The sequence below is a fragment of the Oncorhynchus mykiss genome, chromosome 22, assembly GCF_057628025.1.
Source record: "Oncorhynchus mykiss isolate SJ-2025 chromosome 22, ASM5762802v1, whole genome shotgun sequence".
NCBI classification, from domain to species: Eukaryota; Metazoa; Chordata; class Actinopteri; order Salmoniformes; family Salmonidae; genus Oncorhynchus; species Oncorhynchus mykiss.
The window spans coordinates 28,666,198-28,679,515 of NC_143043.1; the positions used below are offsets into that span (position 1 = coordinate 28,666,198).

Genomic DNA, 13,318 nt, shown 5'->3' on the forward strand with positions numbered 1-13,318 from the left:
GATCCCAGGCAGGCTGACTACACCACTAATGTAGAGAGGAAATGACATCACAAAGCACAGGGATATTGAAGGCTAAACCATAGAGAGCCTAGATGAACACTTCTGTCAGAGAGGAGATGTTGAGGAGATACGAAGGACACAACAAAAGATATAGAACAGCGTATTGCACAGTAAACACTGCTCCATACTGTACATAGCAGCAGTAAAAGCCCACTACCACTGGCGACAAGGCTACAGGACAACCCCACAGAGTCAATCAGAATCAGACAACTCAGACAGACAGACAGACAGACTACCTCGTTTAGCGTCTCCATTAGCCAGCATCTCTCTGGCCCAGCTCTTTGTGATCTCTGGCTTCTGTGACAGAGGTTTCACTTCCGAATCAACCTTGAACTTCCTGTCCCGAGGGGGCGGAGCATGGGCTGGGTTCCAGGTTGGGGTCGGGGGGAGGGTCCGGGGCAGGAAGGAGGGGCTGTGATGTGATAACCATGTCCTCTCCTCTTTGACCTCTGGCCTCTCGGGGGAGGAAGAGGTGGGCTTGCGGAGGCGGAGCCCCTTCAGCTCGATACACACCTTCAGCTTCCTCACCTCTTCATCATCATCATCATCATTAGTAGTAGGAGCCGTAGGTTGCTCACTGCCCCACAGCACGCACGCATCTACCGACCCAGAGAGTGGACGTTAGTGGAGAACACACACACACAATAGGACACATACAGACACACTGACACTTACAGACACAGGAGCACAACATAAACAGACACACACATGCATGGACACACATACACACATAGAGACAAAAAAGACACAAAGGCAAACATGGTGCCCACTCTCACAAGCTGATGAGCTGTAAAGCCTCATGTAAGCTTCACTTTAAGCATAGGAAAGCCTCTGTGTGTGTGTGTGTGTGTGTGTGTGTGTGTGTGTGTGTGTGTGTGTGTGTGTGTGTGTGTGTGTGTGTGTGTGTGTGTGTGTGTGTGTGTGTGTGTGTGTGTGTGTGTGTGTGTGTGTAAGAGAGAGACAGAGAGAGAGAAAGGGAGAGAGGGGGGAAGGAGAGAGGAGTAGGGGGGGGGTTCTCAAATGCCCCAGGGAGGACTAGCCCTCTCGTCTGCCAGCACTGGGAGAGCGAGTGCAACCACATGCCAAAAGAAAAGGGAGAAAAGAACAGAAACCCAAACACACAAGGGAAGAAAGAAAGGATCTGAAAAGAAAAGAGCAGCTTTGAAGAAGGTGGCAGAGGAACGGCGCAGCTGAAAGAAAAGAGAGAATGGCTGTCCTGCTCCCTCCCTTCTCCCCACTCAAAGACAGGATTAAACACTCCTCTCTCTCCTCTTGTGCATCCTCTCTCTCGCTCTCTATCTTCGCTAAACTGGCTGCCACACAGCGAGAAGGATGGGACAGAGAGAAAGAGAAATGAAGTACAGTAGTTGTGGGAGGAAAAGGTGAGAGGGTTGGAACAGACAGAGGGGGGAAAGAAGGAGGGAACAGAAATGGTAGGGGAGAGAGAGCCAGACAGAGCGAGATTGAACATCTATGGTGATGAGGCAAAGAGAGAGGGGTGAGAGGAGGGACCGAGAGAGAGCGGTGAGAGGAGGGACAGAGAGAGAGCGGTGAGAGGAGGGACAGAGAGAGAGCGGTGAGAGGAGGGACCGAGAGAGAGCGGTGAGAGGAGGGACAGAGAGAGAGGGATGAGAGAAGGGACAGAGAGAGAGGGATGAGAGGAGGGACAGAGAGAGAGCGGTGAGAGGAGGGACAGAGAGAGGGATGAGAGGAGGGACAGAGAGAGAGGGATGAGAGGAGGGTCAGAGAGAGGGATGAGAGGAGGGACAGAGAGAGAGAGCGGTGAGAGGAGGGACCGAGAGAGAGCGATGAGAGGAGGGACCGAGAGAGAGGGTTGAGAGAAGGGACAGAGAGAGAGGGATGAGAGGAGGGACAGAGAGAGAGCGGTGAGAGGAGGGACAGAGAGAGGGATGAGAGGAGGGACAGAGAGAGAGGGATGAGAGGAGGGTCAGAGAGAGGGATGAGAGGAGGGACAGAGAGAGAGAGCGGTGAGAGGAGGGACAGAGAGAGGGATGAGAGGAGGGACAGAGAGAGAGGGATGAGAGGAGGGTCAGAGAGAGGGATGAGAGAAGGGACAGAGAGAGAGGGAAGAGAGGAGGGACAGAGAGAGAGCGGTGAGAGGAGGGACAGAGAGAGGGATGAGAGGAGGGACAGAGAGAGAGGGATGAGAGGAGGGTCAGAGAGAGGGATGAGAGGAGGGACAGAGAGAGAGAGCGGTGAGAGGAGGGACAGAGAGAGGGATGAGAGGAGGGACAGAGAGAGAGGGATGAGAGGAGGGTCAGAGAGAGGGATGAGAGGAGGGACAGAGAGAGAGAGCGGTGAGAGGAGGGACAGAGAGAGAGAGGTGAGAGGAGGGACAGAGAGAGAGCGGTGAGAGGAGGGAGAGAGAGAGAGGGATGAGAGGAGGGACAGAGAGAGAGCAGTGAGAAGAGGGAGAGAGAGAGAGGGGTGAGAGGAGGGACAGAGAGAGAGCAGTGAGAGGAGGGAGAGAGAGAGGTGAGAGGAGGGACAGAGAGAGAGAGGTGAGAGGAGGGACAGAGAGCGGTGAGAGGAGGGAGAGAGAGAGGGATGAGAGGAGGGACAGAGAGAGAGAGCGGTGAGAGGAGGGAGAGAGAGAGCGGTGAGAGGAGGGACAGCGAGAGAGCGGTGAGAGGAGGGACAGAGAGCGGTGAGAGGAGGGAGAGAGAGAGGGATGAGAGGAGGGACAGAGAGAGAGAGAGCGGTGAGAGGAGGGAGAGAGAGAGCGGTGAGAGTAGGGACAGAGAGAGAGCGGTGAGAGGAGGGACAGAGAGAGAGGGATGAGAGGAGGGACAGAGAGAACGGTGAGAGGAGGGACAGAGAAAGAGAGCGGTGAGAGGAGGGACAGAGAGAGAGAGCGGTGAGAGGAGGGACAGAGAGAGGGGGATGAGAGGAGGGACAGAGAGAGGGGGATGAGAGGAGGGACAGAGAGAGAGGGGTGAGAGGAGGGACAGAGAGAGAGGGGTGAGTGGAGGGACAGAGAGAGAGCGGTGAGAGGAGGGACAGAGAGAGAGCGGTGAGAGGAGGGACAGAGAGAGAGATCAGTGAGAAGAGGGATAGAGAGAGAGGGATGAGAGGAGGGACAGAGAGAGAGGGGTGAGAGGAGGGACAGAGAGAGAGAGGGGTGAGAGGAGGGACAGAGAGAGAGGGATGAGAGGAGGGACAGAGAGAGAGAGCAGTGAGAGGAGGGACAGAGAGAGAGAGGGGTGAGAGGAGGGACAGAGAGAGAGCGGTGAGAGGAGGGACAGAGAGAGAGGGGTGAGAGGAGGGACAGAGAGAGAGAGGTGAGAGGAGGGACAGAGAGAGAGAGGTGAGAGGAGGGACAGAGAGAGAGCGGTGAGAGGAGGGACAGAGAGAGAGCAGTGAGAGGAGGGACAGAGAGAGAGAGGGGTGAGAGGAGGGACAGAGAGAGAGCGGTGAGAGGAGGGACAGAGAGAGAGGGGTGAGAGGAGGGACAGAGAGAGAGAGGTGAGAGGAGGGACAGAGAGAGAGAGGTGAGAGGAGGGACAGAGAGAGAGAGGGGTGAGAGGAGGGTCAGAGAGAGAGCGGTGAGAGGAGGGACAGAGAGAGGGATGAGAGGAGGGACAGAGAGAGAGCGGTGAGAGGAGGGACAGAGAGAGAGGGGTGAGAGGAGGGACAGAGAGAGAGATCTGTGAGAAGAGGGATAGAGAGAGAGGGATGAGAGGAGGGACAGAGGGAGAGAGCAGTGAGAGGAGGGACAGAGAGAGAGCGGTGAGATGAGGGACAGAGAGAGAGGGGTGAGAGGAGGGACAGAGAGAGAGTGGTGAGAGGAGGGACAGAGAGAGAGGGGTGAGAGGAGGGACAGAGAGAGAGGGATGAGAGGAGGGACAGAGAGAGAGAGGGGTGAGAGGAGGGACAGAGAGAGAGGGATGAGAGGAGGGACAGAGAGAGAGATCAGTGAGAAGAGGGACAGAGAGAAAGATGAGAGGAGGGACAGAGAGAGAGCGGTGAGAGGAGGGACAGAGAGAGAGGGATGAGAGGAGGGACAGAGAGAGAGATCATTGAGAGGAGGGACAGAGAGAGAGGGATGAGAGGAGGGACAGAGAGAGAGGGGTGAGAGGAGGGACAGAGAGAGAGAGGGGTGAGAGGCGGGACAGAGAGAGAGAGCGGTGAGAGGAGGGACAGAGCGAGAGCGTGAGAGGAGGGACAGAGAGAGAGATCAGTGAGAAGAGTGATAGAGAGAGAGGGATGAGAGGAGGGACAGAGAGAGAGGGGTGAGAGGAGGGACAGGGAGAGAGAGGGGTGAGAGGAGGGACAGAGAGAGAGGGATGAGAGGAGGGACAGAGAGAGAGAGCAGTAAGAGGAGGGACAGAGAGAGAGAGGGGTGAGAGGAGGGACAGAGAGAGAGCGGTGAGAGGAGGGACAGAGAGAGGGGGTGAGAGGAGGGACAGAGAGAGAGAGGTGAGAGGAGGGACAGAGAGAGAGAGGTGAGAGGAGGGACAGAGAGAGAGGGGGGTGAGAGGAGGGTCAGAGAGAGAGCGGTGAGAGGAGGGACAGAGAGAGGGATGAGAGGAGGGACAGAGAGAGAGCGGTGAGAGGAGGGACAGAGAGAGAGGGTTGAGAGGAGGGACAGAGAGAGAGATCTGTGAGAAGAGGGATAGAGAGAGAGGGATGAGAGGAGGGACAGAGGGAGAGAGCAGTGAGAGGAGGGACAGAGAGAGAGCGGTGAGATGAGGGACAGAGAGAGAGGGGTGAGAGGAGGGACAGAGAGAGAGCGGTGAGAGGAGGGACAGAGAGAGAGGGGTGAGAGGAGGGACAGAGAGAGAGGGATGAGAGGAGGGACAGAGAGAGAGAGGGGTGAGAGGAGGGACAGAGAGAGAGGGGTGAGAGGAGGGACAGAGAGAGAGATCAGTGAGAAGAGGGACAGAGAGAAAGATGAGAGGAGGGACAGAGAGAGAGGGATGAGAGGAGGGACAGAGAGAGAGATCAGTGAGAGGAGGGACAGAGAGAGAGGGATGAGAGGAGGGACAGAGAGAGAGGGGTGAGAGGAGGGACAGAGAGAGAGAGGGGTGAGAGGCGGGACAGAGAGAGAGAGCGGTGAGAGGAGGGACAGAGAGAGAGAGGGGTGAGAGGAGGGACAGAGAGAGAGGGATAAGCGGAGGGACAGAGAGAGAGGAATGAGAGGAGGGACAGAGAAAGAGAGCGGTGAGAGGAGGGACAGAGAGAGAGAGCGGTGAGAGGAGGGACAGAGAGAGGGGGATGAGAGGAGGGACAGAGAGAGAGATAAGTGAGAAGAGGGACAGAGAGAGAGGGATGAGAGGAGGGACAGAGAGAGAGGGGTGAGAGGAGGGACAGAGAGAGAGGGGGGTGAGAGGAGGGACAGAGAGAGAGAGGTGAGAGGAGGGACAGAGAGAGGGGGATGAGAGGAGGGACAGAGAGAGAGATAAGTGAGAAGAGGGACAGAGAGAGAGGGATGAGAGGAGGGACAGAGAGAGAGAGGGATGAGAGGAGGGACAGAGAGAGAGCGGTGAGAGGAGGGACAGAGAGAGAGGGGTGAGAGGAGGGACAGAGAGAGAGATCTGTGAGAAGAGGGATAGAGAGAGAGGGATGAGAGGAGGGACAGAGGGAGAGAGCAGTGAGAGGAGGGACAGAGAGAGAGCGGTGAGATGAGGGACAGAGAGAGAGGGGTGAGAGGAGGGACAGAGAGAGAGCGGTGAGAGGAGGGACAGAGAGAGAGGGGTGAGAGGAGGGACAGAGAGAGAGAGGGATGAGAGGAGGGACAGAGAGAGAGAGGGGTGAGAGGAGGGACAGAGAGAGAGGGGTGAGAGGAGGGACAGAGAGAGAGATCAGTGAGAAGAGGGACAGAGAGAAAGATGAGAGGAGGGACAGAGAGAGAGGGATGAGAGGAGGGACAGAGAGAGAGATCAGTGAGAGGAGGGACAGAGAGAGGGATGAGAGGAGGGACAGAGAGAGAGGGGTGAGAGGAGGGACAGAGAGAGAGAGGGGTGAGAGGCGGGACAGAGAGAGAGGGGTGATGAGGGACCGAGAGAGAGGGGTGAGAGGAGGGACAGAGAGAGAGGGATAAGAGGAGGGACAGAGAGAGAGGAATGAGAGGAGGGACAGAGAAAGAGAGCGGTGAGAGGAGGGACAGAGAGAGAGAGCGGTGAGAGGAGGGACAGAGAGAGGGGGATGAGAGGAGGGACAGAGAGAGAGATAAGTGAGAAGAGGGACAGAGAGAGAGGGATGAGAGGAGGGACAGAGAGAGAGGGGTGAGAGGAGGGACAGAGAGAGAGGGGGGTGAGAGGAGGGACAGAGAGAGAGAGGTGAGAGGAGGGACAGAGAGAGGGGGATGAGAGGAGGGACAGAGAGAGAGATAAGTGAGAAGAGGGACAGAGAGAGAGGGATGAGAGGAGGGACAGAGAGAGAGGGGTGAGAGGATGGACAGAGAGAGAGGGGGGTGAGAGGAGGGACAGAGAGAGAGAGGGATGAGAGGAGGGACAGAGAGAGAGAGCAGTGAGAGGAGGGACAGAGAGAGAGCGGTGACATGAGGGACAGAGAGAGAGAGGGGTGAGAGGAGGGACAGAGAGAGAGCGGTGAGAGGAGGGACAGAGAGAGAGGGGTGAGAGGAGGGACAGAGAGAGAGGGTTGAGAGGAGGGACAGAGAGAGAGAGGGGTGAGAAGAGGGTCAGAGAGAGAGCGGTGAGAGGAGGGACAGAGAGAGAGGGATGAGAGTAGGGACAGAGAGAGAGGGATTAGAGGAGGGACAGAGAGAGAGGGATGAGAGGAGGGACAGAGAGAGCGGTGAGAGGAGGGACAGAGAGAGAGAGAGCGGTGAGGAGGGACAGAGAGAGAGGGGTGAGAGGAGGGACAGAGAGAGAGCGATGAGAGGAGGGACAGAGAGAGAGCGGTGAGGAGGGACAGAGAGAGAGGGGTGAGGAGGGACAGAGAGAGAGCGGGGTGAGAGGAGGGACAGAGAGAGAGGGGTGAGGAGGGACAGAGAGAGAGTGGTGAGGAGGGACAGAGAGAGAGCGGTGAGGAGGGACAGAGAGAGAGTGGTGAGAGAGAGAGGGGTGAGAGGAGGGACAGAGAGAGAGGGGTGATGAGGGACCGAGAGAGAGGGGTGAGAGGAGGGACAGAGAGAGAGCGGTGAGGAGGGACAGAGAGAGAGCAGTGAGGAGGGACAGAGAGAGAGGGGTGAGAGGAGGGACAGAGAGAGAGCGGTGAGAGGAGGGACAGAGAGAGAGGGGTGAGAGGAGGGTCAGAGAGAGAGAGGTGAGGAGGGACAGAGAGAGAGGGGTGATGAGGGACCGAGAGAGAGGGGTGAGAGGAGGGACAGAGAGAGAGCGGTGAGGAGGGACAGAGAGAGAGCAGTGAGGAGGGACAGAGAGAGAGGGGTGAGAGGAAGGACAGAGAGAGAGCGGTGAGAGGAGGGACAGAGAGAGAGGGGTGAGAGGAGGGTCAGAGAGAGAGAGGTGAGGAGGGACAGAGAGAGAGGGATGAGAGGAGGGACAGAGAGAGAGCGGTGAGAGGAGGGACAGAGAGAGAGGGGTGAGAGGAGGGACAGAGAGAGAGAGAGGGATGAGAGGAGGGACAGAGAGAGAGAGGGGTGAGAGGAGGGACAGAGAGAGAGCGGTGAGAGGAGGGACAGAGAGAGAGGGGTGAGAGGAGGGACAGAGAGAGAGAGGGATGAGAGGAGGGACAGAGAGAGAGAGGGGTGAGAGGAGGGACAGAGAGAGAGGGGTGAGAGGAGGGACAGAGAGAGAGATCAGTGAGAAGAGGGACAGAGAGAAAGATGAGAGGAGGGACAGAGAGAGAGGGATGAGAGGAGGGACAGAGAGAGAGATCAGTGAGAGGAGGGACAGAGAGAGGGATGAGAGGAGGGACAGAGAGAGAGGGGTGAGAGGAGGGACAGAGAGAGAGAGGGGTGAGAGGCGGGACAGAGAGAGAGGGGTGATGAGGGACCGAGAGAGAGGGGTGAGAGGAGGGACAGAGAGAGAGGGATAAGAGGAGGGACAGAGAGAGAGGAATGAGAGGAGGGACAGAGAAAGAGAGCGGTGAGAGGAGGGACAGAGAGAGAGAGCGGTGAGAGGAGGGACAGAGAGAGGGGGATGAGAGGAGGGACAGAGAGAGAGATAAGTGAGAAGAGGGACAGAGAGAGAGGGATGAGAGGAGGGACAGAGAGAGAGGGGTGAGAGGAGGGACAGAGAGAGAGGGGGGTGAGAGGAGGGACAGAGAGAGAGAGGTGAGAGGAGGGACAGAGAGAGGGGGATGAGAGGAGGGACAGAGAGAGAGATAAGTGAGAAGAGGGACAGAGAGAGAGGGATGAGAGGAGGGACAGAGAGAGAGGGGTGAGAGGATGGACAGAGAGAGAGGGGGGTGAGAGGAGGGACAGAGAGAGAGAGGGATGAGAGGAGGGACAGAGAGAGAGAGCAGTGAGAGGAGGGACAGAGAGAGAGCGGTGACATGAGGGACAGAGAGAGAGAGGGGTGAGAGGAGGGACAGAGAGAGAGCGGTGAGAGGAGGGACAGAGAGAGAGGGGTGAGAGGAGGGACAGAGAGAGAGGGTTGAGAGGAGGGACAGAGAGAGAGAGAGGGGTGAGAAGAGGGTCAGAGAGAGAGCGGTGAGAGGAGGGACAGAGAGAGAGGGATGAGAGTAGGGACAGAGAGAGAGGGATTAGAGGAGGGACAGAGAGAGAGGGATGAGAGGAGGGACAGAGAGAGCGGTGAGAGGAGGGACAGAGAGAGAGAGAGCGGTGAGGAGGGACAGAGAGAGAGGGGTGAGAGGAGGGACAGAGAGAGAGCGATGAGAGGAGGGACAGAGAGAGAGCGGTGAGGAGGGACAGAGAGAGAGGGGTGAGGAGGGACAGAGAGAGAGCGGGGTGAGAGGAGGGACAGAGAGAGAGGGGTGAGGAGGGACAGAGAGAGAGTGGTGAGGAGGGACAGAGAGAGAGCGGTGAGGAGGGACAGAGAGAGAGCGGTGAGAGAGAGAGGGGTGAGAGGAGGGACAGAGAGAGAGGGGTGATGAGGGACCGAGAGAGAGGGGTGAGAGGAGGGACAGAGAGAGAGCGGTGAGGAGGGACAGAGAGAGAGCAGTGAGGAGGGACAGAGAGAGAGGGGTGAGAGGAGGGACAGAGAGAGAGCGGTGAGAGGAGGGACAGAGAGAGAGGGGTGAGAGGAGGGTCAGAGAGAGAGAGGTGAGGAGGGACAGAGAGAGAGGGGTGATGAGGGACCGAGAGAGAGGGGTGAGAGGAGGGACAGAGAGAGAGCGGTGAGGAGGGACAGAGAGAGAGCAGTGAGGAGGGACAGAGAGAGAGGGGTGAGAGGAGGGACAGAGAGAGAGCGGTGAGAGGAGGGACAGAGAGAGAGGGGTGAGAGGAGGGTCAGAGAGAGAGAGGTGAGGAGGGACAGAGAGAGAGGGATGAGAGGAGGGACAGAGAGAGAGGGATGAGAGGAGGGACAGAGAGAGAGGGATGAGAGGAGGGACAGAGAGAGAGAGAGCGGTGAGAGGAGGGACAGAGAGAGAGATCAGTGAGAGGAGGGACAGAGAGAGAACGGTGAGAGGAGGGACAGAGAGAGAGAGCGGTGAGAGGAGGGACAGAGAGAGAGATCAGTGAGAGGAGGGACAGAGAGAGAGATCAGTGAGAGGAGGGACAGAGAGAGAGGGATGAGAGGAGGGACAGAGAGAGAGGGATGAGAGGAGGGACAGAGAGAGAGGGATGAGAGCAGGGACAGAGAGAGAGGGGTGAGAGGAGGGTCAGAGAGAGAGCGGTGAGAGGAGGGACAGAGAGAGAGGGATGAGAGGAGGGACAGAGAGAGAGGGTTGAGAGGAGGGACAGAGAGAGAGAGGGGTGAGAGGAGGGTCAGAGAGAGAGCGGTGAGAGGAGGGACAGAGAGAGGGATGAGAGGAGGGACAGAGAGAGAGCGGTGAGAGGAGGGACATAGAGAGAGGGATGAGAGTAGGGACAGAGGGAGAGGGATTAGAGGAGGGACAGAGAGAGAGGGATGAGAGGAGGGACAGAGAGAGCGGTGAGAGGAGGGACAGAGAGAGAGCGGTGAGGAGGGACAGAGAGAGAGGGGTGAGAGGAGGGACAGAGAGAGAGCGGTGAGAGGAGGGACAGAGAGAGAGCGTTGAGGAGGGACAGAGAGAGAGGGGTGAGGAGGGACAGAGAGAGAGCGGTGAGAGGAGGGACAGAGAGAGAGGGGTGAGAGGAGGGACAGAGAGAGAGCGGTGATGAGGGACAGAGAGAGAGCGGTGAGGAGGGACAGAGAGAGAGCGGTGAGAGAGAGAGGGGTGAGAGGAGGGACAGAGAGAGAGGGGTGATGAGGGACCGAGAGAGAGGGGTGAGAGGAGGGACAGAGAGAGAGCGGTGAGAGGAGGGACAGAGAGAGAGCGGTGAGGAGGGACAGAGAGAGAGCAGTTAGGAGGGACAGAGAGAGAGGGGTGAGAGGAGGGACAGAGAGAGAGCGGTGAGAGGAGGGACAGAGAGAGAGGGGTGAGAGGAGGGTCAGAGAGAGAGAGGTGAGGAGGGACAGAGAGAGAGGGGTGAGAGGAGGGACAGAGAGAGAGGGATGAGAGGAGGGACAGAGAGAGAGGGATGAGAGGAGGGACAGAGAGAGAGGGATGAGAGGAGGGACAGAGAGAGAGAGAGCGGTGAGAGGAGGGACAGAGAGAGAGATCAGTGAGAGGAGGGACAGAGAGAGAACGGTGAGAGGAGGGACAGAGAGAGAGAGGGGTGAGAGGAGGGACAGAGAGAGAGATCGGTGAGAGGAGGGACAGAGAGAGAGATCAGTGAGAGGAGGGACAGAGAGAGAGGGATGAGAGGAGGGACAGAGAGAGAGGGATGAGAGGAGGGACAGAGAGAGAGGGATGAGAGCAGGGACAGCGAGAGAGGGGTGAGAGGAGGGTCAGAGAGAGAGCGGTGAGAGGAGGGACAGAGAGAGAGGGATGAGAGGAGGGACAGAGAGAGAGGGGTGAGAGGAGGGACGGAGAGAGAGGGATGAGAGGAGGGACAGAGAGAGAGCGGTGAGAGGAGGGACGGAGAGAGAGGGATGAGAGGAGGGACAGAGAGAGAGGCCTGAGAGAGAGACAGCTGAGATCAAAAGGATGAGATGGAGAGAAAGGGCTGTAAAGAGCCAGATTGACACGAGTCGATAAGTGAAAACTACATCCCCCACACTCACCTGAAGTCATTCTGGCCTTCTCTGAGCTCTTTTCTCCTTCCTCCTCTCCCTTCTGTAGGCTGTGTGTGTGTTTCCTAATGGGTACCATGCCCTGCCCACCCTTCTCCTGAAGGTGCCGGTCTGCCAGTGCCAGGACTGGGGGTGAACATCGCCAACCCTCACCCTCTCTGGCACCATCTCTAGCCCCCTCCCAGGCCTCCTGCCCTGTGTACAGGCTCTCCCTCTGGCCCCCACTCCTCTGGAGGACTGGGACTCTGTTGTTCCCATAGTCCTGCCTTCCACCTAGACCAAGGAGGAAGATCAAGAGAGGAGAGAAGGGAAGCGGAGGAGAAAGAAGCCATGGAGAGAGGTGAGAGATGGTGGGTGATGAGAGAGTGAGGGAAAGAGAAGAGAGAGAAAGAGAAGGGCTGTTAAACAGCAGCCAACGTTTATTCTCTTCTAAAGACAGACTATAAAACTTTGATGGGGTATAGAGTGTCAGTGGAGCTGAAAGTCTAACCGTTCACACCGACACTCCCACTATGGGAAAAAGAGAGAGAGAGAGACAGAGAGAAAGAGGGAGAGAGAGAGAGAGAGAGAGAGAGAAAGAGGGAGAGAGAGAGAGAGAGAGAGAAAGAGGGAGAGGGAGAGAGGGGGGGGAGGGAGGGAGGGAGGGAGAGAGAGCGGTGAGAGGAGGGACCGAGAGAGAGAGAGAGAGAGAGAAAGACAGAGAGAAAGAGGGAGAGAGAGAGGGAGGGGGTGGGGGGGAGGGAGGGAGCAAGAGGAAGCCAGGATTTCTTTTATTTAGGACAAAAACACTCCTTTTTCTCCCTCTCTCCTCCCCCATCCACCCCCTGCCATGACCCTGCCACGCCCTTCCCACACATAGCATGACGCTCGCTCTCCCTTTCTCTCCCTCTCTCTGCCATAATTAGGCTCCCACGTCAGTCCAGGGCTCGCTTCAATACACAGCTTGGCTCCCCGCCAACACAAGTATCCCCCCCCCCCTTCCTCTCTCTCTTTCCCTCCCTCACACTCTCTCCTTCTCTTTCTCTGGCACAATCTCTATTCCTTTCTAGCTCCCATTCCTCTCTACCATTCGCTTTCCCTCGCTAACTATTCCTCTTCCCTCTCTATAACTTGCCTTGAATCACCCCTCAGCTCTCCCCTCACTCACTCGATCTCATCCTCCCCTCCCCCTTTATCCTCTCTCTACACAGATAAGCACAAAATGCTCCTTAAAAATAAGACTCTCCACGTCTCTCTCTCTTTCTCTCACTGTGTGTGTGTGTATGTGTGTTGTGAACAAACCCTGCCTAGCTGAGTGCTGTAAGTTTGCATGTGTGTGCGTGTGCGCGTGTGCGTGAGTGTGTGTGTGTGTGTGCGTGTGTGTGTGCATTGGGTTACTCACCCTCCCTCTCTCCCTGCCTGGCGGTGTGTTGGCAGTGTTCCCACTCTCTTTCTCTCCGCTGGCGGTCTGCCAACTCCTGTCCTGCTACCGCTGCCGACGCAGACACACACACACCCCCGCACTCCTTCTCCTTCAGCTCCAGCTCCGAGAACCGCATCATCGCCCGCTAAACACACACACACACACACACACGACATACACAGAGAGACACACACAGAGAAAACAGCCATGAAACCCACTAACCGTCTAGCCTCCGCCACACACACCTCTCTAAACCTCAATCTGGGCTGAACGACTACCGAAGCAAACAACAAGATCACATTGTGTCAAAAAAGGAGGCCAAAACAAAACAGAACAAAGAGAGAGATAAATGAACAAGCACATCCAGACATGGTTAGGTTAGACTAGTGCAGTCAGCCACGGTGAGTCCATGCGATTGCTCTGAGGCCCTAGTTCCTGCCATCTCCCTTCCTGAAACATGAACACAGCTAGGAAACACATACGGCTAGCCCTGAGGCTCACAGAGAGAGAAAGAGAAGGGGAAAGAGAGAGAAAAGAAAGGGAGGGGAGAGAGAGAGAGAAGGAGTACGCAGTGCAGAGCAGGTGAGGAAAAGACAGAACGAAAGATAGAGTGCAGAGAAAGAGAAAGAGGGAGCAGAACGAGGGTAGAAGGGGAGAGAAAGTGTGTGTGAGAGGTAGAGTGAGATAG

At 57.0% G+C, this 13,318-nt stretch overlaps 1 protein-coding gene across 4 annotated transcripts in view; it reads right to left on the reverse strand.

Annotated features, from left to right (window-relative positions):
* Positions 1-13,318, reverse strand: part of LOC110501997 (BCL-6 corepressor) — a 91,915-nt gene that overhangs the window by 46,257 nt on the left and 32,340 nt on the right. For all 4 annotated transcript variants that reach the window (XM_090215757.1, XM_036959541.2, XM_036959540.2 and 1 more), the window contains 3 exons: positions 12,610-12,775; positions 11,220-11,501; positions 297-659 (listed from right to left, as the gene is read on the reverse strand). In XM_090215757.1, coding sequence (XP_090071883.1) covers positions 297-659; positions 11,220-11,501; positions 12,610-12,775 — 811 coding nt within the window. The remainder of the gene's footprint in view (positions 1-296; positions 660-11,219; positions 11,502-12,609; positions 12,776-13,318) is intronic.